Below are 27,894 nucleotides of genomic sequence, written 5' to 3'. Positions count from 1 at the left end.
TCAAGTCCTGCGTCTGAGGGGCACGTGTTGTCCCCAGACTGTGTCTCCCGAGGGCTCAGCCTTTGAATCTACTTAAAGCCATTCCCAGCCCTGCCTATGGGTTCCTTTCCCAGACCCCCAAACAACACGTTTCTTGACTGTTTTGTGTGGCCTTTCGGCAGGTTGGATTTTCTCATTTATGATGTTTGGAGAGGGAATCAGGTTTCTCTCCTCACCCTGCTACTCTCTGCTCCCTCTGTGGGTTCTGGGACATGTTGCCAATCTGTAAATGATGTTTTAGTTCTTTCTTTGTTGTTGTTTTGGATCTGGGCACACTGCTGTTAACACCAGGTGCTGAAAAATTAAAACTTATCATCAATTGCCATCATCAAAGCAAGGTGGGGTAGGGTGGTTTCAACTAGTCCCAAATTTCTTGAAGGAATTTGGCGTCTTGTCAATTCTGCTCTCCTGAGGCTGATGTTACTCGTAGAACAAAGTTCTCTTCAGCTGCCCAGCACAGTCTGGGTTTACTCAATTAAAATCCCATGCAATGATCTCAGTGCTAAGCACAAGAAAGGAACCATTTCTGGACTGATAACACATTAGTTGTTCTTTGCAATTGGACTGGGGGACTCTAAGAATAGTATAGTTTTTTTCTGGAAGCAGAGTTTTAACAACCTAGAAAGCTTAATTAAGCTTTCCTGCTGCACTTTTTTTTTAATTGAGTTAGTAGCAGGAGAGTATTTTTAGAACTGAAGTGATTATTTCGTGTAACAGATACACATCTGAATATTCTTAAGCCTCTATATAGGGCAAAACATAGCTAAAGAATTGACTTCACAAGTCTAAAAGTATGACCAGTTGTTTTTACACACATCATCCCCGTCATATCTATTTATTCTATTCATTCATTATTTATACCCTGCATTCTTTCTTCCTAAGTATAAGACAGGGTGGGGTTGGGAGGAGAATTATTTTTAATGCTTTACAAACTTGGTGGACATTGAATTCCCCCCCCCCCCCCCCAATTCCCTCTGAGTGCTGGTCTGGGTGAGCTCCCTTTCTAGATTTCAGTCCCATTTGGATTTTTTTCCTTTTATCAAGAGGAACCAGGATGTCACTTAGAGGTGAATGCTTTGTATGTTACTTCGAATAGTAAAAATACCATTAAAAAGTGTTAGTATGAGGAAGATGCTGGTTAAAAAAGAAAGGAGCCACTTAACTAAAACTAAAAAGTGTGCAGTGTCTCAGCAACTTAGGGTGATAAGGTGCCAGATGGCACGTTTTCAGATGAAGGCTCGAGCGAGATTGGCTCTTTTAGATGCTAGTGAAAGACATGACGTAGAAGTGGTCTAAAATAAACTTTCAGATACTTCTAGAAGGCTCCTTGAATACAAGTAGAGTAGAGGTGATTGTAAAATTGATAATGTGGACAATGCAGTTTTGCAGATGATGGCTACTACAACTCACTAAAATATTTATGTACAAATAATGTGAATCATCTCACAGAAACAGAGTAACTGATCTGAAGTAGAAATTATCCACATTTGCACACATCACCTACAAGTTTGGCAAAGGGGCTGAGAAGAACCCTGAGAAAACCTAAGGGTGAGGTGGGGTGGGGCGTGACGAATTCTATTTAAGGAATTTTCCACATTCTCTGAAATGAGGTTGCCAGTTCAGATCCATCAGTGAGATCCATGCAAAGATAGGACTGGGCAGGACTGTCCCAAAGGAAGGTGGCATGTGAAGACAGCTCCTTCAGGTAGTCACAGGCACAGGCAAAACTCAAGTCATTTCTTGTTCTTTCTGATATTTGTAGGTATCAGATAATCTTGTTCCTCCATGTCACATTTCCATGCTTGACTTTTTTTTTTAAGGCCAATTTATTATTATTTTTTTAATTTGAGAGAGAGAGAAGGAGAGGGAGAGGGGGCAGTGGGAGGGAGGGGGAGAGAGAATCCCATGCGGGCTCCACGCTCTGCGCAGAGGCCAACACAGGGCTTGATCCCAGGATCATGACCTGGGCTGAAATCAGAGTAGGTCGCCAGTCGCCCCTTGAGGGAGCCCCCCGGGCATCCCTCCATGCTTGCCTTTAGAGTGAGTTTCAGAATTTCCGCACGCTTCTTCTTTTGGAAAGGCTCTTTGGAAAGGATCATGCACCATTTCTTCTGAAATCGTGGATCTCATTCAATTAGGGCTTGTTTAACGACCTGCAAAACTTCAGGGCTTATCTTCACCTTCCAACATCCCCCACCCCACCCTTAGCCTCCTACAGGGTAAACAGAGATGGGCTCCCTAGTGTTCTGTCTAGGCTTCCTGAATACCCTGAACACCGAACCCAAGAGCTCCAAGGGAGCCGCCACCGCCAGAGCCAGCAAGACCTCCTCCAGGCCACCCACCCCCAGCCGAGAAGCCGGCTCAGCCTCAGGGGGTGAGCACCTGGCGCCAGCAAAACCGGGGCCCTTGGAATCATAGCAGCACCACCACCGCGGTGGGCCAGAGGCAGGGGAGAATACCCAAGGCACCAAATTCAACGTCCTTCCTTAAATTTCCATTCTGTTTCACTCAACCGGGGTACATATTGTTAAAGCAAAAGAGGATGAGAAGGAAACATGGGTACAGCTAAAATTATGCACGCTTTTGTTTTAAGTAAATGCCTTCCTCCGGAACAGTGGTATTTGCCATCATCTCTTCCCCCACCCCCACCCCCGCCCCCTGCCCCACTTGCTTTTCTCCTTAGTCTAATGTCTTTGCTCTTCACACTTCCTAAGTCTCCAGAATTCCTGTTACTTGGACGTGAGCCGGGAAACTCCCCCAAAGGGTGCGGTTTGCCTCTGCAGCTGACTCACGTCCCTCCTGCTGCTACCTCGTCTTTTCGATGCCATTTTCTCCTTGCCATGAATGCGGCTCTGTCTGTGAGCTGCTTCTGTTAAAGCTGGATCCCGGATCTTATTTTTGCAGTGACCCCAGATTATTAGGCTAACTCTAAATATCTTGGTGGTGAATCGGCTGTGAATGCTATCAATTTAATATTAAACAACAGCTTAATCAAATTCCAGGTCATGTTTTTATTGCTGTTCTAAATATAAACATAAATATAAATATAAAGCAAATGTATCTATATATGGAAATGTTTGGGGGGAAAACTTTCCTGGAAACTACAACTGGTGGTGGCAGCCGAGACAGTGACACAAATAAAAGTACCTTTTGAATTACATCCTAGTTCAGGTCTCTAGTCCCAGAGAATTTGACATTAAATAAAAGGGTGAAGTTTCCCAAGATTGCTCTGGTTGAAGAGAGTGAAGCTGGTGATGTGTGCTTAGGAAATTAGTAATGCACTACTCTACTGGCTTCAAGAAACATCCCTCTCCTACATGCTTTCCCAAATGAGTTGGTCCTAAAGAAATGGGGGAAAATTTTTTATTTTCAACTACATTAGAAACAAAAATATATTTTTGTCTGGCAGTATATTAAATATATATGTTACATAATATTGGTAGAAATGTAATTCTATGCAGTGATTACGTATATCTGTACTTATTGATGTGAATTTTTATAATACAGCATGTGAAGAAAGCAGGATATAAAATAGTAGGTATACTAAGATGCCATCCAGGTAAATCCACATGTGTGTGTAGGATTCACAGAAAATTCTGAGTGAAAAGATAGACAAACACTCATCCAAAGATTGGTGGGGGCGGGGGGGGGGGGAGGAAGGGGGGAGGAGGGTGTTACTAGGATGGGAAGGTTTTCTTCATTGCTTTCCTGTGGCCTGCAGTGTTGCTTTTTTTTTTTAAGTTTATTTATTTATTTTTGAGAGAGAGAGAGTGTGTGAGGGGTAGGACGGGAAGAGAGAGGGAGAGAGAGAATCTCATGCAGGCTCTGCACCATCAGCACAGAGCCCAATGCGGGGCTCGAACTCACGAAACCATGAGATCATGACCTGAGCCGAAATCAAGAGTTGGATGCTTAACTGACTGAGTCACCCAGGCACCCTGCTTTTGTAATCAGAAAAAGGCTACTTTCATATGAATTATGAAACCTTGAAAAAATTACCTGGATAGAGAATACTTGCAGGAAGTCTTAGATTAATTAAATTAAAAAGAACAGGTAAATTAAAAAGAACAGGTTTTTCCTTTTAGGATGGTCTAATAACTGCTTTTATGCATGATTTAATTATATAATCAATGTACAGAACTCAGTAGTAATAGCTCAAAAAATAATTTACCTGTATTATTTCAAATAGGAAGATAAAACTAACAATATTACAATTGGATTTTCCATTTTTTTCTCTTTAAATTCTTTACCAATCCAATCAACTAAAAATAAAGAGCATATACCTGAATAGAGCCAGATATAACTACTGTTTCTTACATACAATTTAAAAATCCCTACATTTTATTTAAAATCTAGACATAGTTTTGGTTTACTAAATTAGGCTGACTATCCTCAAACAGGGTGTAGTTATTTGGCCAGTATATCTAATAGTGACTTTTATCAGTTTCAGAGAATTCTGAACAGCTTTGGATTAATGTGTTTCTGGAATACCTGATAAAATAAACACAAATATTTAATAATTATGCTTAAAAGATAGGACCTGTAGTAAAGAACACCTCCCTTTACATTTTTGTTCCAGGTAAAAATGGTGCCAAGACATGGGATTGCAAACTAGAAAAAAAAGCAAATTTGGCTTCCTAGTACTTTACAGAATTTTTCACTTGATTGTATTTTCAAGAAATTTTTTAAATTAATTTATTTTTAAAATCTTTTATTGCTTAATTTACATCCAAATTAGCATATGGTGCAACAATGATTTCAGGAATGGATTCCTTAATGCCCCTTACCCATTTAGCGCATCCCCCCTCCCACAACCCCTCCAGTAACTCTCAGTTTGTTCTCTATACTTGAGTCTTTTGTCTCCCTCCCTGTTTTTATATTATTTTTGTTTCCCTTCCCTTATGTTCACCTGCTTTGTATCTTAAATTCCTCATATGAGTGAAGTCATATGATATTTGTCTTCTTCTGACTAATTTCACTTAGCTTAATACCTTCCAGTTCCAACCACATAGTGGCAAATGGCAAGATTTCATTCTTTTTGATTGACTACTAATACTCCATTGTATATATATACCACATCTTCTTTATCCATTCATCCATCAGTGAATATTTGGGCTCTTTCCATACTTTGGCTATTGTCAATAGTGCTGCTATAAACATTGGGGTGCATGTGCCCCTTCAAAACAGCACACCTGTGTCCCTTGGATAAATACCTAGTAGTGCAATTGCTGGGACATAGGGTAGTTCTATTTTTAACTTTTTGAGGAACCTCCACACTGTTTTCCAGAGTGACTGCACCAGTTTGCATTCCCACCAGCAGTGCAAAAGAGACCTTCTTTCTCTGCATCCTTGCCAACATCTGTTGTTGCCTGAGTTGTTAATGTGAGCCATTCTGACAGGTGTGAGGTGGTATCTCATTGTGGTTTTGATTTGTTTTTCCCTGATTGTGAGTGATGTTGAGCATTTTTTCATGTGTTGGTTGGCCATCTGGATGTCTTCTTGGGAGAGGTGTCTATTCATATCTTCTGCCCATTTCTTCACTGGATTATTTGTTTTTTGGGTGTTGAGTTTGGTAAGTTCTTTATGGATTTTGGATACTAACCCTTTATCTGATATGTCATTTACAAATATCTTCTCCCATTCCGTTAGTTGTCTTTTAGTTTTCCTGATTGTTTCCTAAGCTGTGCAAAAGCTTTTTATTTTGATGAGGTCCCAATGGTTCATTTTTGCTTTTGTTTCCCTTGCCTCCAGAGATGTGTCGAGTAAGAAGTTGCTGCGGCCGAGGTCAAAGAGGTTTTTGCCTGCTTTCTCCTCAAGGATTTTGATGGCTTCCTGTCTTAAATTTAGGTCTTTCATCCATTTTGAGTTTATTTTTGTGTATGGTGTAAGAAAGTGGTCCAGGTTCATTTTTCTGCATGTCGCTGTCCAGTTTCCCCAGAACCATTTGCTGAGGAGACTGTCTTTATTCCATTGGATATTCTTTCCTGCTTCATCAAAGATTAGTTGGCCACATGTTTGTGGGTCCATTTCTGGGTTCTCTATTCTGTTCCATTGATCTGTTTTTGTGCCACAAAATATTTTCTTTAATGTTTATTTTTGAGAGAGACAGAGCATGAGTGGGGGAGGGGCAGAGAGAGCGGGAGACACAGAATCTGAAGCAGGCTATAGGCTCTCAGCTGTCAGCACAGAGCCCAATGTGGGGCTCAAACTCACAAACCGTGAGATCATGACCTAAGCTGAAGTTGGACACTTAACCAACTTAAACATCCAGGCGCCCCTCTATTTTCAAACACATTAATTTCATGGTGTCTTACTTTCAGTGGGCTTTGGTTTGAGAGGCCCACACTGGGATGGTGACTGATCAATGGATTGAGTTGGAGAACTCACCAAGTGGAATTTTTAAACTACTGCAGAATTGGCTTGATGCTGGTGTTAACCAGTGAGGACAGACTCTGAAACTAGATACGTTGTTAACACTGAGTTTTCATCCATTTCACAGCCATAGAGATGGGCAGCTCCATTCATGGCTTTTGGAAAGATTGTTGGTCTATCCAAAATTAGTTCATTAACAGATATGTAAATTTGCATCACCGTCTTTGATTTTAAGATTGAGATATAATTCACATAAAATTCATATTATTCACATAAAATTCACCCAAACTCAATGAAACTGTGAGATTCAGTTGTTTTTAGTATATTCAAAAGGTTGTGACATCGTCACCACTAACTCCAGATCATTTTCATCACCCCAAAAAGAAAGTACACACCCATAAGCAGTCAGTCCCCATTACCCTCTCCCCCTAGCCCCTGGCAACCCTTAATCTACTTTGTTTCTATGAATTGGCTTATTCTGAACATTTCACATAGATGGAAGCATACAATATGTGGCCTTTTGTGTCTGTTTTTTGTCATGTTTTCAAGGTTTATTCACGCTGTAGCATGTGTGAGTACTTCATTCCTTCTCATGGCTGGTAATATTTCATCATATGAATACACCATATTGTATTCATCCATTCATTCATCGATGGGCATTTGAATTCTTTCTACTTTTTGACTGTTATGAATATAAACATTTGTGTACACACTTGTGTGTGGACATAAATTTTGAATTTTCTTAGGTACTTAGGTGTCACATTCTGGCTCATAGGGTAACTCAGGTTTAACCTTTTGAGGAACTGCCAATCTGTTTTCCAAAACAGATGAGTCATCATTGTACAGTTCATAATCTCCACCAACAATTAGGTTTCAGTTATTCCTTGTCCTTGGCAACCCTTGCCATTGTCCATCTTTTTGTTTATAGCCACCCTAGTGGGTGTGAAGTGGTATCTCATTGTGATTTTGATTTGCATTTCCCTAATGACTAATGATGTTGACTATACTTTCATGTGCTTATTGGACATTTAGATATTTTCTTTAGAGAAATGTTATTCTAATCCTTTACCTAATTAAAAAGATTTTTTTTAATATTTATTTTTGAGAGAGTGCACACAAACATGTGCACACACAGGGAGGAGTGGCAGAAAGAGGGAGACAGAGGTTCCAAAATGGGCTCCACACAGCAGAGAGCTTGATGTGGGGCTCAAACTCATGAACCAGGAGATCATGACCTGCACTGAAGTCTGACACTCAAATGACTGAGCTACCGATGTGCCTCATCCTGTACCTAATTTTTATTTGGAGTTCTTTTCTTTTAATTGTTGAGTTGTTAGACTTCTTTATATATACTGAATAGTAGGCCCTTATTGGATATACAGTTGGAAATAATTATTCCCATTCTGTGGGGTTTTTTTTCACTTTTGTGATAGTGTCCTTTGAGGAACAAAAGTTATTAATCTTGATGAAGTATAACTTGTTTATTTTTTCTTTGCTTGTGCTTTTGGTGTCATATCTAAGAAATTTGATTTGTCCAACATCATGAAGATTTATACTTATGTTTTTTTCTAAGAGATTTTTTAAGTTTATTTTGAGAGAAAGAGAGAGAGAGAGGGAGAAAGAGAGAGGGAGAGAGAGGGAGAGAGAGAGAGAGATAGCACAGGCAGAGGAAGGAGAGAGAGAGAGAGAGAGAGAGAGAGAATCCCAGGCAGGCTGTGGACTGTCAGCACAGAGCCCAATCTGAGGCTCAAACTCATTAACCATGAGATCATGACCTGAGCTGAAATCAAGTGTGGGACACTCAACTGATTGAGCCACCCAGGTGCCCTTAAGAGTTTTTTTATCTTATTACATTTAGGTCTTTAATCCCTTTGAGCTAATTTTTGCAGGTGGTATGAAGTAATGGTCCAGTTTAATTCTGTTGCATGTGGTTATCCAGTTGTTCTAGCACCATTTGTTAAAAAGATTATTCATTCCCTCATTACGTTGTCTTGGCACTCTTGTCAAAAATAAATTGACCATAAATGTAATAGTTTATTTGGATTCTCAATTTTATTCCATTGATGTACATGTCTATCTTTATGCCAGGATCACACAGTCTTAATGTAGCTGTGTAGGAGGTTTTGAAATTGGGAAGTGTGTGTCCTACAAGTTTGTTCCTTTTTTCAATATTATTTTGGCTATTCTGGGTCTCTTGCATTTCCATATGAATTTTAGGATCGGCCTGTTCATTTCTGCAACAAATGCAGCTGGTATTTTGATAGGGATTTGCACTGAATCTGTAGATTAATTTGGGGAATATTGCAGTCTTAACAATATGGCGGTCTCCCAATCCATGAGCATAGCATTTCTTTACATTTATTCAGGTTTTTAATTTTTTCAGTGATGTTTTGCAGTTTTCAGTGGGTAAGTCTTGTGCTTCTTTTGTTCTTAAGTATTTTATTCTTTTTAATGCTGTTGTAAATATAATTTAATTCCCTTTTTGGATTATTCATTGCATATGTATAAAAACTAACTTTCATATATTAATTCTGTATCCTGCAACCTTGTTGAAACTTTATTAGCTCTAATTGTGTGTGTGTGTGTGTGTGTGTGTGTGTGTATTCCTTATGATTTTCTATACACAAGATCATGTTATCTGAAAATATAGTTTTAATCCTTTGTTGCCAAACTGGATGTTTTATATTTCTTCTTCTTGCCTATTGCCTGGGCTACAACCTCTAATACAAATTTGAATAGAGGTGGTAAGAGGGACATCTTTGTCTCGTTCCTGATATTAGGCTGAAAACTTACATTTTGCCACCAATATGATGTTAGCTATAGGTTTTTCATAGATGTCATTGATCAGGTTGAGGAAGTTCCCTTCTAGTTTTACTTTGTTAAACATCTTAATTTTAAAGCATTTGTCAAATATTAAACTTTTTCTGCATCTACTGAGATAATTATATTGTCTTTGTCCTTCATTCTAACCATGTAGTGCATTACATTATTTTCTTACAAGAGTTTATGAATAAATTGGTGTTAATTATCCTTCAAATATTTTATGGAATTCACCAGTGAAGATATATTCATTCTTAGACTTTTCTTTGTACAATCCTTTTTGGTTCCTAATTAGATCTCTTTTTTAGATAAATTTAATCTTTTTTTATTCTTGAGTCAGTTTGGGGGTTTGTGTCTTTTTACAAATTTCTTCATTTCATCTAAGTTCTCTAACTTGTTGGCATCTAAATTCCCTTATAATTCTTTTATTTTTAAAAGATTGGCAGTAACATTTCATTCCTGATTTTAGTAATTTGAGTCTTCTTTATTTTTTTCCTGGTGTAGCTAAGGGCATTTCTGTTTTGTGGATTTTTTCTAAGAACCAACTTTTGTTCTTTTTATTCACTCATATATTGAAGTTTTGGTTTCAATTTTATTTATTATTTTTCCTGTTCTTTATTTCATTTATTTTGACTAAAATCTGTATTATTCCTTTGTTCTGCTTCCTTTAGGTTTAGTTTTTGTTTTGTTTTTTTTTCTAGTTCCTTGAGGTTGCAGGTTAGGTAATTGATCTAAGACCTTTATTTTGTAAACATAGACATTTATACCTATATATTACACTTTAAGTACTGCTTTAGCTGAATCCCATATGTTTTGATATGTTGTGTCTTCATTTTCATTAATTTTAAGGAATTTTCTAATTTCCTTTGTAATTCCTTCTTTGATTCATCGGCTACATTAGGAATGTATTATTTAATATTCATGTATTTGTGAATTTCCCAAATTTCCTTCTGCTATTTATTTCTAATTACATTCCACTGTGGTCAGAGAACATACTTTGTATGATTTATAATCCTATTAAAAATATTAAGACTTGTTTAATGACCTAACATATGATTTACCCCAGGGAATGTTCCATGTGCACTTTAAAATAATGTGCATTTTGCTGTTATTGAGTATAATGTTCTATGGATGTCTGTGAGGTCTACCTGGCTTAAAGTATTGTTGAAGCCTTCTATTTGTTGACTTTCTGTCTAGTTATTCTATCTATTACTGCAAGTGAGGCACTAAAGTCTCCAAATGTTATTATTGAATTGTCCATTTCTCCCTTCAATTCTATCAGTTCTTTATGTATTTGAAGCTCTGTTGTTAGGTATACATATGTGCATAATTACTTCTTGATGGATTGATCCTTTATCATTATGTAATTGTATTGGTCTCTAGTAACAATTTTTGCCTCAAAGTCTATTTTTTTTAATTAGAGATTTAATTTTTTTAATGTTCTTTTTAGAGAGAGAGAGAGGGGAGTGACAGAGAGAGAGAGAGAGAGAGAGCGTGTGCAAGAGGGGAGGGGCAGAGAGAGAGGGAGACACAGAATCTGAAGCAGGCTTCAGGCTCTGAGCTGTCAGCACAGAGCTCAACACAGGGCTTGAACTCATGAGCCATGAGATGGTGATCTGAGCCAAAATCAAGAGTCAGAAGCTTAACCAACTGACCCACTCAGGCGCCCCTCAAAGTCTATTTTGTCTGATATTAATATACCCACTCCAGCTTTTAGTTTGCACAGATCCTTTTCTATCCTTTTAATTTCAACCTAGTTGTGTCATTGACTGAAGTATGTCTCCTGTAGGCAGCATATAATTGGATCATGATTTTTACCCATTCTGCCATCTCTGCTTTTTAACTGGAGTGCTTGATCCATTTACATCTCATGTAATTACTGATAATAGGATTTAATATGCCACTCTCCTATTTGTTTTCTGTATGTCTTATGTCTTTTTGTTCCTCTATTCCTCCATTTCTTCATTGCCTTCTATTGTGTTATTTTCTAGCGTACCATTTTAACTCTCTTGTATCTTTTGCTATATATTCTTTAGCTATTTTCTTAGTGATTTCCCTGAGGATTATAACTAACATCTTAATGTATAACAATCTAGTTTAGATTAATACCAACTTAATTTCAGTAGTATACAAAAATTTTGTTCCTGTGTAGGTTTGTTCCCTCCCCCTTCCTTTGTACTTGTAGTATCATACAAATTTGGTGTTTTTTCACTTTATGCCCATCAACAGATATATCTATATATGTATATTTGCAGAGATAGACATTTTTATATATTTGCAGTTGCCTCAAATCAGGTAAGATAAGGGGCACCTGGGTGGCTCAGTTGGTTAAGCATCCAACTCTTGGTTTTGGCTCAGGTCATGATCTCACAGTCATGGGACTGAGCCCCATATCTACACCCAGCATGGAGTCTGCTTGGGATTCTCTTTCTCCCTCTTTCTGCTCCTCCCCTGCTCTCACACACTTTCTCTCTCTCTCTCAAAAAAAAAAGAGAGAGAGAGAGAGAGAGAGGAAAGAAAAAATCAGATAAGAGGAAAAGAGTTACAAACAAAAACTGCATTTTTGCTATATTTTATATTTACCCATGTAATTACCTTTATTCATGCTCTTTATTTCTTCATGTGGATTTGAGTTATTTTCTATTATCCTTTCATTTCAGCCAGAAGGGCCCTGTTTATTTATTTTTTTTGTAGAGCAGCCTTGCTAATGATGAATTCTTTTTGTTTATCTGGAAATGTCCTACTTTATCCTTCATTTCTTAAAGATAGTTTTGTTGGATATAGAATTGTTTAACAGTCATTTACTTTAGCACTTTATGTCATCCCACTGCCTTCTGGCCTCTGTGATTTCTGATGAGAATCCCATACACACAAGTAGCTTCTCTCTTGCTGCTTTTGAGATTCTTTCCTGTCTTTATCTTTTGACAGTGTGATTGTATGTCCAGGCATGGACCTCTTTATGAAAAAAAAATTATATTTATTTTTGAAAGAGAAAGCGACAAGAGGGTGAGCAGAGAGGAAGGCACAGAATCTAAAGCACACTTCAGGTTCTGAGCTGTCAGCACAGAGCCCAACATGGGGCTCTAACTCATGAACCAGAAGATCATGACCTGAGCCAAAGTGGGACACTTAACAAACTTAGTCATCCAGGTGTCTCAGGAATGGGTGTCTTGAGTTTATCCTACTTGGCACTCACTGTGTTTCTTGGGTATGTAAATTAATGTTTTTCACCCAATTTTGAAGTCTTTAGTCATTATTCTTTCAAATATTCTTTGTCTTTCTCTTCTCCCCTAATAGGACTCCCTAAATTATACATGTTGGCACATTTGATGGTATCCCATGGGCCTCTGAGATTCTCTCATTTTTCATTTTTTCTTCTGTTCCTCACACTGGATAATCTCAACTGACCTATATTCAAGTATGCTGATTCTTTCTTCTGCCTGCTCAAATCTGATGCTGAGCACCTTTCAGGGATTTTTCATTTCACTTATTGTATCTCAATGCCAGAATTTATATGTGGTTCTATTTTATAATTTCTTTTTATTGATACTTTGCATTTGGTGAGACATTTCCATACTTGAGTTACTTAAACATATTTAAAATAGCTGGTTTACAGTTTTTGTTTACAAAGTCCAATGTCTGGACTTCCTCAGGTATAGTTTATTCACTTTTTCTCCTGTGTATGAGACATGCTTTCTTGTTTCTTTGCATGTCTCATAGTTTTTTGAGGAAAACTCTATATTTTAAGTAATAATGGGGGAACTCTGAAAATTAGATTTGCTTACCCTTTGCCAAAGGTTTGATGTAGTTGCTGGGTTTTGTTTGTATAGGGACTCATTTCTGTAAGGTCTCTACTCTTTGTAATGATGGTCACTTACATTTCACTCAGGTGGTTTTGTGGTAAGCTAATGATTGGAACCTGAAACCAATAATTCTCCTAATGTCTGTTGAGGGCTTCCTGTGCATGTTGGGACACACTTCAACATTAAACGAGGAACTCTGACTTAGGCTTCACCTTCCGCTTGTGCAGGCCCTCAGTCAACCTAAGGTGAGAATGTAGGATGTTTTTGGGTCTTTCCTGAGGCTTAAAATCCTTGGTGTGTGTAAAGCCCCAGGCGTGAGCATTACCATCGGAATTCCCAGGAATATCAGAGCTTCTCAAAAGTGCTACAAATACCTCATTCTTCAGCTTTTCCTTTTAAGTTTTTGGCGAGCCTATTGTTTGCTCCAATGGTTATCCATTGCTTCAGGCAGCCACAACTGGCTCTGATTTTTTTTTTTTTTTTTTTTTTTTTAATAAATGTCCCTGTGGAAAAGGCTTTTCACACCCAGCAAGCTCTGATCAGGCAAAATAAAGACAATCTTGCAAATGAGATCTTCCAGGGAATCACCAGACAAGTTAAATGATGACAATTCTCTAGGAATACGGCTTTGAAGGAGTTCCAACCCCATTCTGTCCCCTCCAGTGTGGCTTCTACACAAGTGCTTCTACCTTGATTGTAGATTGTTGGTTTTCCAGTTGGGGTGGGGGATGGGGATAGAAATAGGGCAAACTAGAATGCTACAAAGCTTACTGTTCTTTCTGATATTCAGCTTTTTCTCTTGAATAAATATTCCTTGGATTGCTGTAAACCTTTGGTTAATATCCAGAGTTCTGAAAAAAAGTTGATTCTGACATGTTTTGACAATTTTCTTCTTGCTTTTATGGAAGGGAGAATTTTTGGAGGTCCTTACTCCATCATTTTTGCTGGCTCAAAGTATTTAATGCTCTTTTATTTTTAACAAAATGAATCTGGCTAAAACAATGAAGCTACCATCATCAACATTTCTAGGCATCTGCATGATTGAAGCTCAACTATTCTATAAACAGAAATAGCTATAAGAACAACCAAACTGGATACAATATAAGTTTTAGAAAATGTCCACTGTCCAAGTGAATGTTTTTCAGTAGACATTTTTTCAGTAGACAGACTCAGAGTTTTAAAAAATCTTTTCATTGTACAAAAAAAAAAAAAAAAAAGGAGGGAAGGAAAATAGATCGATCGATTGATCAAGGATTTCTAGTCTCAAGAACATTTTGAGAAGCAAAACCTGGTAACTCTTGAACACAGGTAGAAAGGATAATCCACACTCTACTGTAAGGTGAATGGAAAAAAAGCTGGCCAACCCTTCCAAGTTTCTTAATTACATATAGAAATGACCTTCACACGCTCTACCTTCTGCCCAGCCACCACACTGGGCAACCAGTACTTTTCTGTCTCCAAACAACAAGGAACCATATAGTCATGCTTCAAAGAGAACATCTTAGCCTGTGAAGCAATCTCTTTTCCTGAGTAAGGATAACAGTCACTGACCTATGATCAATCCCATTTTTAGAGACACTTGTGTTTCATCCAGGTCTATTAGCTGATGACACAGGGAGGTACCTTCTGGGTAGGGGCAGTGAGACCTGGATGATTTGTACACAGACACAGAGCTAATTTCCAAAAATATGGCATTTATAAAAAAAATTTCCCCTGTTTAGGAGAAGGCAAAATATTCACTGAATTCCTGGTAAAAATGTAGGAAAGCCTCATTAGGAGGAAGCAGGAGTCAGTGGAAACCACAAAAATAAAGACATAGTAAAATGGCCAGGGTTATGTAAGGATACATTTTAAAATAAGATTCCTAAAAAGAGAGTGCTTACAAGTCTGTGAAATGAATTTACATTTCAATATTTAATTACATCAGGTTGCATTAGTGTTGGCCCAGTTAGGAATCCATGTTCATAAATCATCTGAATGAAAATGTTTTGATTTCTGAAGTAATGCATCATGTTTAAGCTTTCTGCAGTAAAGATAAAAAAAAAGGCCTGATTTTTCAATCCAGGAAACAGAAACCTAATTTCACTATTAATAATCTTTTAAATTGGCTTTGAAAGTTCCCAGAGATTATTCAGTAGGTATATATTTCAGGGAAAGATATGTGCAATGCCTCAGTAAGCCAAGTGATGCTGAAGGCTTTTTTTGTAACTGTAAACAATTGTAATTTGTTCTGTTAAATATGGAAGAGAAGTGAGATGTACACTGAACTAGTGAGACAAGTCAGTTGTGAAAGGTTTTAGTGATCGTGAAGTACATGGACCAAGATATTTAATGTATACCTCACTTTTCTGGAAGAGAAGGGCTAAGTAACAAAAGAGGTCATCTTTCTTCTCTGTTCATCGGAGTGCATCCTCCAGCAGCCAGGGCTCTTTTGTGTACTGATCATTTTTGAAAGTTTTAAAATGTGCTCAAAATAGATTTTATTCACTGAAGATGCAATATTTTGTCTGTGCAACGTTATATAAGCAAGGATTTTGGTATGATCACAATTAGGCATTTTGAAGAACACTGATAGGATAAGCCACTTAAAATGGACTCCCTTTGCACTAGGTCATAAGAAGGCCTCTGCCCAACAGGGTACCCTAGATTTAAAAATTTACCATTAACCACATATCAGATTGCTGAGGTAAACTTCCCTGAACAGACTGCATTTTTCAAGTAAGTCACTTTTCTTTTTTGCATTATTATAATTGTATCAAGTATCTACCTAGTATAACTATTGCTTAAGAAAACACATATACTGTAGAATAACCGTAGAATTTTCTGCAAAGCTCTGGACTCAATTCAAATACGTAGCATATGGGCAAATTTTCTCCAGTCTGCAACATTCCTTTATAGTATCAAAGGGTTAAGAATGACATCAGTGAATCCAGCACAAAAATTTTCATGATGAAAAGCACCATGGAGGCCAGATTGTAAGTTCCATTGCTCATCAATTAAACTAGGTGCTGCACCGGGGATTAAGATTGAGACTGCCCTAGAAGGTTGTCTGCCTAGCCTACTGCTGCTATTGAAATCGCACCGTTCACAATGGCAACAGAGAGGAGGCTTGGATTGTAAGTGTCTTTGTCAAATTTCAAACAACTTAAGACAAAGGTATTACATATCCTTAACTCAACAAGAAACCTGAATATCAGGTTAGCACATTTCTCGGCTCCATTTGAAGACACAGGATTATAGAGGGTGACACCGAAAGATGCTGCAATGTATTTACCGTCGCTAACATGATAGAGGCAGCAGCCACTTAGGCCTGAATCACATTTGTGAAGTTTCATGCCACATTTTTTAGCTGCCAACTTATGTACATGTAGGGGTTACGCTAAAGCTTCAATTATTCCAGAGGATGAAAGAAGTGTTATATTTTGATACAGATCTTCAGTTCCTATTATACTAAAAGCCTTTGAAATGTGAAGGCTGAACAGGCCAACTTATGAAAGGGACAAGAGGAAGTAGGAACAGTGGAAATGCAGTTGGAACGCACGGGAATGTTCTGTCTTCACCATTCTACGTGGATAGTCTGCTTTCCGGGCAGCAGGTGGTGTGACTGTGAAAAGATCACACATTCGTCAGGAACCGTGTAGGATTTTTAGCACTGTTAGAGCCTAGCATTACAGATTTAGGGCAGCTAATAAGATTCCAGAAACCAAGTTTTTGACAAGTCTGAAATTTTTTGAAAATAATTTTCCTACCAAGGAAATCTTGGTTGTTCCCCTTTTAGTTCTGTGTTAGAGAAGACTCTGTATAATTAAAATTAAAAAAGAATCGCTTCGCAGCAACCAGATGAACATCTGGCAGCAAAGCAACATAAAAATGCTATCCTTTCAAAGGAAGAGCAAGTATGTGGCTCCTCCATTAAGAGCATTTCTTCTGTCAGAATATAATCTCACAGACTTGCCATGTATGGTCTTTTTTTTTAAAAGTCCAAGGCTGAATTTGGACTTGCTTTTCCTGTATTTTCTCAGTGGTATCTGGACAATAGCATGTTAACTACAGAAGAAATCTAGGGTCAAAACGAAGATAATCTAACGCACCAGGTACTTAAACAAATGTGCACAGGTTGTGCTTGGAATCACTTTGCTAAAAACCGGGAGTAGGAATTTTCCACATGTAACGAAAATATTTCAAAGTCAATATAAATTTAATCCTAAACCCATCTAACAAGTAACCATGGAGGACCTATTTTGATGTGTTTTATCTCTCCCTTTCTCATTAGCCAGGAAATGTTTATGTCTAGAAAGAAGAGAACATCTTTTGAAGCCTCAATTATTCCTCAGACTCTTCTCATATTAAAAAAAACCAAAAAACCAAAAAACTTCTTAGGAAATAAAAAATTTCAAAAATCATTTTTCTCTAAATAGTCTTTCAAAATATGAGGGTATTTCACTTATGATGTACATTTTTAGGTTTAAAAACCCTCACGAAAGTCTCTTAATGTGTTGCAAGACTTATAAACAGGGTTGTAACTTTCCAGAGGGTGTATGCTGGGACCCTGGCAGGGCCTTCACTGAAGTCTAAACTTCGCTGCCAACTCAGGCACTTCCCCCTCCACCCCCAGCACCCCCAGTCCCCCCCGCCCCCCACCCCCTCCGCCGCCCGATATTCAATATTCTGGAGGCCATTGGAGTTTGCTGGACTCCGGTAAAGACCTGGGAGAATAATCTGTGGGGAAATAATCCTCTGGGTAAAGAAAGAGAGGAGATTAAAAGTATCCTTGAAGGTATATGTGTTCAAAAGTTAATCTGGCTGTATTATCAAATCAGAGAGTTCTTCAGGGAACTGAAACTTGCTTTGAGGATTTGGGGAGGCACATCACACTACATAGTTTGCTTATGAGACATACTCACATAAAAAGAAAAACACAGAGGACAAGGGGCCCTTAATTTGGGGGAGGATCTATTCCAACTTGGGGTGGGGGAAGGGTGAAGGCATTTCAGCTCTGAGCTCAATCGGGACATTTCCAGAGAGTTCTTGCAGTCCCCCGCATTTGACAGGACAGGATGTAGGGGCCTGTTCCGCCAGGCTGGACCGTCCCGTCCCTCTGCCATACAAACAGTGTGCGATACACAGGCAACTGCAGTGTCAAGCTGGCAAAACTCCTGAGGCTCTCGAGTGTTTATCAACTCAGTAGGTCAAATGTCTGCAGACACTGGGCGGAGCAGCAGTAAGCCACAAAACTAACTGTTGTCCTCCTGGAAAGGGAAAAAAGGGAGAGAACACTGTGAGTTTCAGATGAAAGTCTCAGGATTCTTTCCATGAAAGGCAGTCTTTTTCTTGGTTAAAGTAAAGGATTAAGGCACGGCCCCCCAAAAGTACACAACAGAAATGTAAATTTCCTTTTAAAACTGAGCACTGGAATCAGGTGAGGTATGCGCGTGCTCATTCTTTTACCAGTTTTCAAATGACATAATATCCCCCAACTTAGCAGCTGAGGGAAAAGAAGCTTTTTCCATGTTACGGTCTGAATTCCGCTTCTGAGGGCCAACAAAACAGTAACAGAATTTGAAATGCGTTATTAAAAATCACGTAACAGAAAACATCACCAAATTTAGCTAGAACGCTTAATATTGAAGAACTTGTAAGAATGTGGTTTTAAGGACTTTATCCCACAAATGTATTCACACAGATTGTTTGTAGAGGTAATTTCAGAATCTGAGTAAGAGAGTTTGGGGGTCTTCTTCCCACAAAGCAGAGGAATCCTATCTCAAACTCCCATCGGCACCTTTCCACACGGAGTCACGAGCCCTCTGACCCACTCTGGACCTCTCCAGCTATGAGAGGCCTGCTTTTCCCACCAGAAGTGCTATCCTCCTGTGAGGAGAGAATAATTTACTGTTGTTTCCACAGGATCCCCTGTGTTGACTGTCTTCTGGGTCTCTACCCTTTAATCCAGGCTTTGCCTTTCTCTGTAGCCCACAAAGGTCATATATCCAGACCTTGTCACCAAAGCTGCCTGATGGCTGGTTTTTGACTAGATTAGGCCAGTGGAGGCATAGCAGGAGGATTTAGGGCAGTTGAATATTTCTTTCTTTACTTCTTTTTAAAAGCCTAGTTAGGGGCGCCTGGGTGGTGCAGTCGGTTAAGGGTCCGACTTCAGCCAGGTCACGATCTCGCGGTCCGGGAGTTCGAGCCCCGCCCCGCGTCAGGCTCTGGGCTGATGGCTCGGAGCCTGGAGCCTGTTTCCGATTCTGTGTCTCCCTCTCTCTCTGCCCCTCCCCCGTTCATGCTCGGTCTCTCTCTGTCCCAAAAATAAACGTTGAAAAAAAAAAAAGCCTAGTTAATTGAGGTATATTAACATATAATAAAATTTACCTGTTTTAAGTATACAGTTGAATGAGATTTGAAAACTAAACAATTAGTTAACTAACACCAAAATCATGATATATTTATCTCCGGAAATTCTTTGTCTTCATTTGCAGCTGAGAGCCACCCCCCTCCTCAACCTGCTCCCCACCAAGTCTCTGGCAACCACCGGTCATTTTGTTTCTCTGTGGGTTTTTGATTCATTTTCCCCTGGGCTCTGACAGTCTTCCAAAAGAAGCTTTGCTACCATTTCATCTTCATTGATTAATGCCTCCAAGGCAAAGCTAGACCCACCTCTGTAGATTCTTTTGTCTTATATTTCTGGATCAATCCTGGATTCCCTTACCAACTGGCTGCCAGCTAGGTTTGGCTGATGGGAGGATAGAGCTCCCCTTCTTGTATGGCTCTGGTAACACTTCATCACTGCCGGGTAGCACCAACTCTGCCTCAGCTTTCACTTCCTGCTTGCAAGGAGCCTCAAAATCAGCCAGAGGGGAGAGCTCAGGGCCTTCCCGGGTCTTTCCTGAGCATGTTCACATCCCTATGCATGCATGTGGCCATACAGCCTTCCAGAAATTTGTTAGTGCTTTTTAAATAAAGCCCCCACAGAAACCTTATTCCCTCGACTTCCCGTTTTCACTTTGTGGTTAGTCTATCATTGGCCCCATACTGCCTCAGGCAGCTGTGACGGTTAAGCAGTTGCCTGTAATTGGTTTGACAGCTTTTGATAAACACTCTCAGAGAAGAGGCTTTTTGCATTGGTGGGCTCTGAGATCAAATAAAGATAGCCTGGCAAGTGGGGTCTATCAGTGAACCACCAAGTAGGACAGTGACAATGCTCTGGCATTGGACCTTTGAAGAAGCTCCTTGTACCCCTTTCCAGTTGCTGCTAGAATGCTGGTTTTACCTATGATTGCAGATTCTTGATTTTCAAGGTTATAAATTACAAGATAGGGTTATGATGGGTTATTATATTGCAAAGGTCTATGTTCTTACTGAGCATCAGTTGCTTTTCTTAAGTAAATAATCATCAGATGTAAGCCTTTTGTTAATTTCCAGAGTTCTGAAAATTTTGATTGTGACCATTTTTGCCAGTTACCTTTTTGCTTTTGTGGAAAGGTTGGGTATTTGTACCCCACTCCATCTACCTGTCTGACTAGAGCTTCTATTGGGCAGCCCCTCTGTTGGCTTTGGTTCTCAGCAGCCTCTAGATCCCCTAGTCCTTCAGGCCGAAGGATAAGATGGCAAAGCTTCCTACTGTTCTAAGTTTCCAGGTGCTTTATCATCCTTCTGGGTGCTCTGAACCCTGCTTCAGCTCCTGCAAATAGGCCTTCTCCATTCACTTCTCTCCAAAATCCCAGCTAATGTGTGTGTTCTAGCCAGTTCCCCAACCGATTTAGTAAGTGTTACAAGGAGGGGTGTAAGGAAATAGTCCATCCAGGTGGAATTCTGGAATTGAGTTGGTAAGTGCATGTAGGGCGTTCTTGCTAGGGAAAAATGGGGTACTGCTAAAGTGCAGTATGGTTTGACATCATGAGTACTCAAAGTATCACTTAAACAGACTGCCAAGGGAGGGTAAGGCACTGGGAAGTCAATGGCTGAGGCCCTTGATTGCTATGGCATCACAGTGAATTCAGAGATTGTGGAGCAAGATGGCTTCTTCCGACTGCTAAAGAGATTATCACTCACAGGCCCTCATCTCCATTCCTACCCCCAATTAAGCTTCGTGCCTTGAAGTCTCCACTCACGGCATAGGGGGAGAATCTACATTTCTGCAGTGGTCCTAAAGGAGTTCTTATTCCATGAAACTATAGGAGGGGCACATCTGAAGCCTGAATGTACAGGTTGCAAAGTCACATGCCAGGTACAAGTACATTTATGTGGAGTCTCTTAAGGTAAAGGTACTGGCTGGGAAGGGGTAGGACCCTGACACTTGAAATGGAAACCTCTGTAGAGACACAAAGCTAAGAACCTTGAACCTCTGATATCTCTAAACATTTCTTCACATCAGAAACAGCCTTTTTTACCTTCTAAGACAATGAGCATTTCCTTCCATAAAAAATATGGCACTGACTTCATCTGGGGTAGTTACCTAAAAAGGAAGTCCCTATTGTCTTCAGGACCCACTACCATCAATGGTCATGGTCTTTAGGGCCATAAGGGGTGTCAAATCCCAGCACGATCCGGAAAATTAATTGCAAGGCCTGTTACTGGGAAAGAAAACGTACATGAAGAAGTTGCAGGATCTTGCCAAAGTTTATGAGCAGGAACCTGGACACCAAGCATGTACATGGATTCTAAGTAAATCAGCCAGCAGGACTAAATCTAAGGTTGGATCAGGCCAATGAGGGTGTTCACATATGCCTCAGGATTTAACGTGTTAGCCTGAGCCCCTGTAATGGGTGACAAAAGTTCTGAGTCACTACTTGATTTCAGCTCAGGTCATGGTGTCGTGGTTCATGGGTTCCAGCCCTGCATTGGCTCCACACTGACAGGGTGGGGCCTGCTTCTGATTCTCTCTCTCCATCTCTCTCTGCCCCGCCCCAACTCATGCTCGCACTCTCTCTCAAAAATAAATAAACCTTAAAAAAAAAAAAAAAAAGAAGTAGTTCTGAGTCAGTAATGCCTATAGTCAAGGAGACAGGGTGGAAACCCACTGCACAGTCTGGAGGGAAGAGATCGTAGGTTTACAGAAACTGGAACTCTAAAGTAAATCCCATGTGGTGCCCCTTGCTCAGCCACCTCCTGAAAACCTGTGGGAGCGCCAGAAGGCATTCCTTTCACCAAGACATTACAGTTTGTATTGATGAGGGGAATACAAACTGGAAGTAGCAAGCACACGTGATACTTAATATGACACATGTACTAGAGGTGAGACAGAAATCCTCCAGGAGGTCAGGTGTCTACTGCATTGGTAAAGTTTCAGAAGACTTACATCTGAAACTACACTATGAAGTAATAGATACTCCCTGTGGGTCCCTTTGGATTTTAGTGACAAAATATATTTGGTTGGGGACTTTTGGTTCTGCCAAGATAGAACAGTCCAGTCCTTCTGGATCCATCCTCTTACAATTAAAGCACAACAAACTGTCCATAACACAACAAACAAGCATAGGAAGACTCTAAAAGATAGACTGAAGGTAGACGGTCTATGGACCTTGGGACTTGAGGGGCAACATGGCAGCAGTGGGTTTCCTAGGTTTTCTTACTGCTTCCCATATAGCTAGATAGGATGCTCGTAGAAACCCAGAACCACCAACAGGCATAGGTTTAAAAAAAAAAATGTCAAGAAAAGCTTGTTTCCCCTAGCCAAAGGACTGGGGCAGAGAAATCTACAGAGGAAGAAAGTAAGTGGTTGCTTCATGCTGGGTATGGGGGAGTACAGACGTGACAGCCAAAAGGTACAAGGTTTCTTGTAGGATAAGAAAAATGTTCTAAAACTGACTGTGGTGCTAGCTGCACATATCCATGAATATAGTAAAATCCACACTGAACTGTACACTTTAAACAGGCAAATTGTATGATATGTGAATCATCTCATTAGTCTTAAAAATAACAGCACTGAAAGGAGAAATAGACAAATCCACAATTAGAGGGGATACTTCACCATCTTGCTTTCAGCAAATGACAGAGCTACTAGGCAGACAATCAGCAAAAGTACAGAAAAACCAAACAACTCAACTGACCAAAGAATCTAATTGAGGTATATAGAACATTCCACCCAAAAACAGAATACTCTCCCCTTCCACCACCAAATGTCCATGTATAGACAGTATCCTTAACTATAAAACACACCTCAACAAATTTGAAAATAACTGTAATGTACAGAGGACACATGTAGTTTCATCTCTGGTAAGTAGCCTAGAAGTCGTCACTCCTAGGCATACAAGAACAAGCTGAATAAACTGAAAACCAACAACTTTTCTTCTGGCCACCAGGGGACTGAGGGTGTAGGGTAAAGAGCAACCTCAGAGTCTGGAGAGATGGATGAATCTGGAGAGTCACACCTGGATTTGCTCGCCTGGACAGAAGACATTAGAACTTCTGGAGGCTGAGCGCAGGCTAGCCTGAGAATCATATAATGCTGGGGCTGCAATCTTAGGATTGTCACACATATTCTTGGGTTTTACCTACAGAAATTCTATAGGCTGTCATAGTAAAAATTAAAAAAAAAAATCCCCTTGTAACTCAGTCAAGAGCAGGAAAGAAGTAGTTTTCATGTGTCACACCCAGAACATTGTCGAGAACAAAGGACTGCTTTCCAGAGGAAAAGAGTTTACCAGAACTTTATCCTAGCTTGGGAAGGGCACTGTTGCCATTCCAGCCCCCTCTAGCCTGCCCATACCACCTCACTGGAAAAAACAAGCTATGAGACATAAGAAAAACTTGTTAAAGTCATAGCCTAGAAATACAGGCCCACTATAATACTTAGATATAATCATAAAATTTCAGAACACTTTCCTCTCTCACACCATACCACCAGAGTAACTGGTTTCCAGCATAAGAATAGGGGCCCTGGGTGGCTTAGTTGGTTGAGCATCTGACTCTTGACTTCAGCTCAGGTCATGATCCCAGGGTCGTGGGATTGAGCCCTGTGTCAGAGCTGAGCTCCATGCTCAGTGTGGAGCCTGCTTGAGATTCTTGCTCTCTCCCTCTGCCCCTCTCCCTGAATCGTACTTGCTCTCTCAAATAAATAAAAAAAAAAAAAAATTAAAAAGAACAGTGGATTACAGATAAAACAGCTGCAAGATGCTGACTCTCTTAAGAGTACACAGGGAAGGGGCGCCTGGGTGGCGCAGTCGGTTAAGCGTCCGACTTCAGCCAGGTCACGATCTTGCGGTCCGTGAGTTCGAGCCCCGCGTCGGGCTCTGGGCTGATGGCTCGGAGCCTGGAGCCTGTTTCCAATTCTGTGTCTCCCTCTCTCTCTGCCCCTCCCCCGTTCATGCTCTGTCTCTCTCTGTCCCAAAAAATAAATAAAAAACTTAAAAAAAAAAAAAAAAAAGAGTACACAGGGAAGTCCAATGTCAAGTTAGGAGACTAAAACAAGCAAACTAGGAATTTGAATTTGAAGCCTCTGATGCCTACAACCATAGCAAATATTAGACACAGCCCAACTCCCAGCCAGATTAACATAAAATCTCACGCTAAATGCCTACTTACCTCAGTTCTTTTTTACCTAATACAATATGTCTGACAAAAAATTAGAAGACATAAGGCAAGAAAAAGTACATGTTGAAGAGACAAACAGAACATCAGAACCAGAGCCAGATATGACAAAGATGTTGGAATTTTCAGAGAATTTTAAAAAATAGAAAAGAAAATCTAAAATCTGTGGGACAATTTCTAAAGGTGCAACATATGCATAATTAGAATACCAGAAGGACAAGGAGAGAAAGGTAAAGAAATATTTGAAGTGATAATGGTTAAGAAGTTTACAAAATTAGTAACAGATCCAGTAGTGTAAGAGCACCAAGCAGGATAAATATCAAAAACAGAACAAAACAACCCCCAAAAGACACACAGGCATGTCATACTCAAACTAGAAAAAAAGAATAAGAAAATTTTCAAAAGAGCCAGAGTGGGAAAAGATTCTTACCTATAGAAGAACAAGCATATGAACTACAGTGGACATATTAGAAAGCATGCAAGCAAGAAAAGAGCGGAGGAAAATATTTAGTGTGCTCAAAGAAGAAAAAATCACTGACTTAGAATTCTATACCCAGTAAAATTATCCTTCAAAAGTAAAGGAGAATAAAGATTTTTTCAGACAAACTGATAACTGAGGAAAATTCATTGCCAGGAGGAAAACAACAGAACTCAGATCTAAATAAAAACAGGAAGGCTGCTGGAGAAGGCATGAATAAAGGTAAAGTAAAATAGTTTTCTAATTTTCAATTGAACTAAAGTATAACTTGCTTAAAGTAATGAGGGTAGCAATGTAGTGTGTGACTACAACAGATGGATGTTGACCCGAAGGGCAGCAATTCTGTAAGGGATGACAGGGAGGAATGTGGGATATTCTGTCACAAGACACCTTTATTACACATTGAGTAATATAGAGTCATTTGAAGATGGACTTAAATTAGTGAAAAAAATACATATTGTAAACTCTAAGGAAACCATACACATTTTGAAAAAGGACTATAATGGGTATGCTAATAGAGGAGATAAAATAGAATCATGTAAAATGCTCAATTAAAACCAGAGCAGGCAGAAAAAGAGGGAGGAAAGGAAATAAGAATGTAAAAAATAGAAAATAATTATAAACACAGTAGATATTAATCTAACTAAATCAATAATCACTTTCAATTTAAATCACCTAAATATACCAATTAAAAGAGACTCTATAAGCAGATGAAAAAACTAGGCCCAAATATATAATGTGTACAAAAAACCCACTTTAAACATACAGAGGCAGACAGGTTAAGGGTAAAGAGATGGGAAAAGATAAAGCATGTTAATACCTATATCAATTTCAGATGACGTGGACTTCAATTCAGGACAAAGAAAAGTGTCAGACATAAGGAGGGGCATGACATCATGATACAGGTGTTAATTCTCCAAAAAGACATAACAATGTAAAATGTGTATGAACCTAATAACAGAGCATCAAAACATGTAAGGCACAAAATGACAGAAGTGTAAGAAACAGACAAATCCACTATTAGAGCTCTTTAAGTAGTTGATAGATCCAGAAAACAGAACATCAGAAAGAATACAGTTGTTAGTTATCATTAATCAACTGGACCTAATTGACACTTACAGATACTCCATCCAACAACAGAAAAATACACATTCATACACACTCATCTCAAGCTCATGTGTAATATTATTCAAGACAAACCACATTCTAGGACATAAAACTGCACCATAAAAAAATTTAAAGGAAGAGAAATCAAACAAACTTTGGTCTCAGACCACAACTGGAAATTAAACTAGAAATCAGTAACAGAAAGACAGATGGAAAATCCCCAAATATTTGAAATTTTAAAAATTAAATTCTAAATAATACATGGGTGGAAGAACAGGTCTCTAAAGAAATTAAAATATTTTGTAGTGGGGAGCATGGGTGGCTCAGTAGGTTAAACGTGTGACTCTTGATTTTGGCTCAGGTTATGGCTTCTGGGTTTGAGACCCATGTCAGAATTCTCTCTCCCTCTCTCTGCCCCTCCTCTGCTTGCTCACATGCGCTCTCTCTCAAAATAAATAAACCTAAAAAAATATTTTGAACTGAGTGAAAATGAAATACAACTTATCAAAAAGTTGTGGGAAGCAGCAGAAGCAGTATTAAAGGGAAGCTCACAGCACACTAAACACATGTATTAGAAAAGAAGAAAGCTCTAAAATCAATAACCTGAGCTTCCATCAGGAAGTCATAGAATGAAGAACAATTTATTGAGGAAGATATAAAGAAATGGAAAAACATTCTGTGCTCATGGATTGGAAGAATAAATATTGTTAAAACGTCAATACTACCCAAAGCTATCTACGCATTCAATGCAATCCCAATCAAAATTGCACCAGCATTCTTCTCGAAGCTAGAACAAGCAATCCTAAAATTTGTATGGAACCACAAAAGACCCTGAATAGCCAAAGTAATATTGAAGAAGAAGAAGACCAAGTAGGAGGCATCACAATCCCAGACTTTAGCCTCTACCACAAAGCTGCAGTCATCAAGACAGCATGGTATTGGCACAAAAACAGACACACAGACCAATGGAATAGAATAGAGGCTCCAGAATTGGACCCACAAAAGTATGGCCAACTAATCTTTGACAAAGCAGGAAAGAGTATCCAATGGAAAAAAGACAGTCTTTTTAACAAATGGTTCAGGGAGAACTGGACAGCAACATGCAGAAGAATGAAACTAGACCTCTTTCTTACACCATTCACAAAAATAAACTCAAAATGGAAAAAGGACCTGAATGCGAGACAGGAAACCATCAAAACCCTAGAGGAGAAAGCAGGAAAAAACCTCTCTGACCTCAGCCGCAGCAATTTCTTACTTGACACATCTCCAAAGGCAAGGGAATTAAAAGCAAAAATGAACTATTGGGACCTCATGAAGATAAAAAGCTTCTGCACTGCAAAGGAAACAATCAACAAAACTAAAAGGCAACCGATGGAATGGGAAAAGATATTTGCAAATGATATATCGGACAAAGGGCTAGTATCCAAATTCTGTAAAGAACTCACCAAACTCCACACCCGAAAAACAAATAATCCAGTGAAGAAATGGGCAGAAAACATGAATAGACACTTGTCTAAAGAAGACATCCAGATGGCCAACAGGCACATGAAAAGATGCTCAACGTCACTCCTCATCAGGGAAATACAAATCAAAACCACATTATCACCTCACGCCAGTCAGAGTGGCTAAAATGAACAAATCAGGAGACTATAGATGCTGGTGAGGATGTGGAGAAACGGGAACCCTCTTGCACTGTTGGTGGGAATGCAAACTGGTGCAGCCGCTCTGGAAGACAGTGTGGAGGTTCCT

General features: G+C 39.3%; 1 protein-coding gene across 5 annotated transcripts in view; it reads right to left on the bottom strand.

Moving 5' to 3' along the window:
- Window positions 1-17,970: 17,970 nt before the first annotated feature.
- Window positions 17,971-27,894, bottom strand: part of LRRC28 (leucine rich repeat containing 28) — a 182,614-nt gene continuing 172,690 nt past the window's right edge. For all 5 annotated transcript variants that reach the window (XM_047862309.1, XM_047862308.1, XM_047862312.1 and 2 more), the window contains one exon: window positions 17,971-18,283. In XM_047862309.1, the coding sequence (XP_047718265.1) occupies window positions 18,211-18,283 (73 nt within the window). In that variant the 3' untranslated portion in view covers window positions 17,971-18,210. The remainder of the gene's footprint in view (window positions 18,284-27,894) is intronic.

Source organism: Prionailurus viverrinus, chromosome B3, assembly GCF_022837055.1.
Source record: "Prionailurus viverrinus isolate Anna chromosome B3, UM_Priviv_1.0, whole genome shotgun sequence".
Taxonomy (NCBI): domain Eukaryota; kingdom Metazoa; phylum Chordata; class Mammalia; order Carnivora; family Felidae; genus Prionailurus; species Prionailurus viverrinus.
Note: the sequence above shows the minus strand (reverse complement) of the source record. Positions and strands in the feature narration are given on the sequence as shown.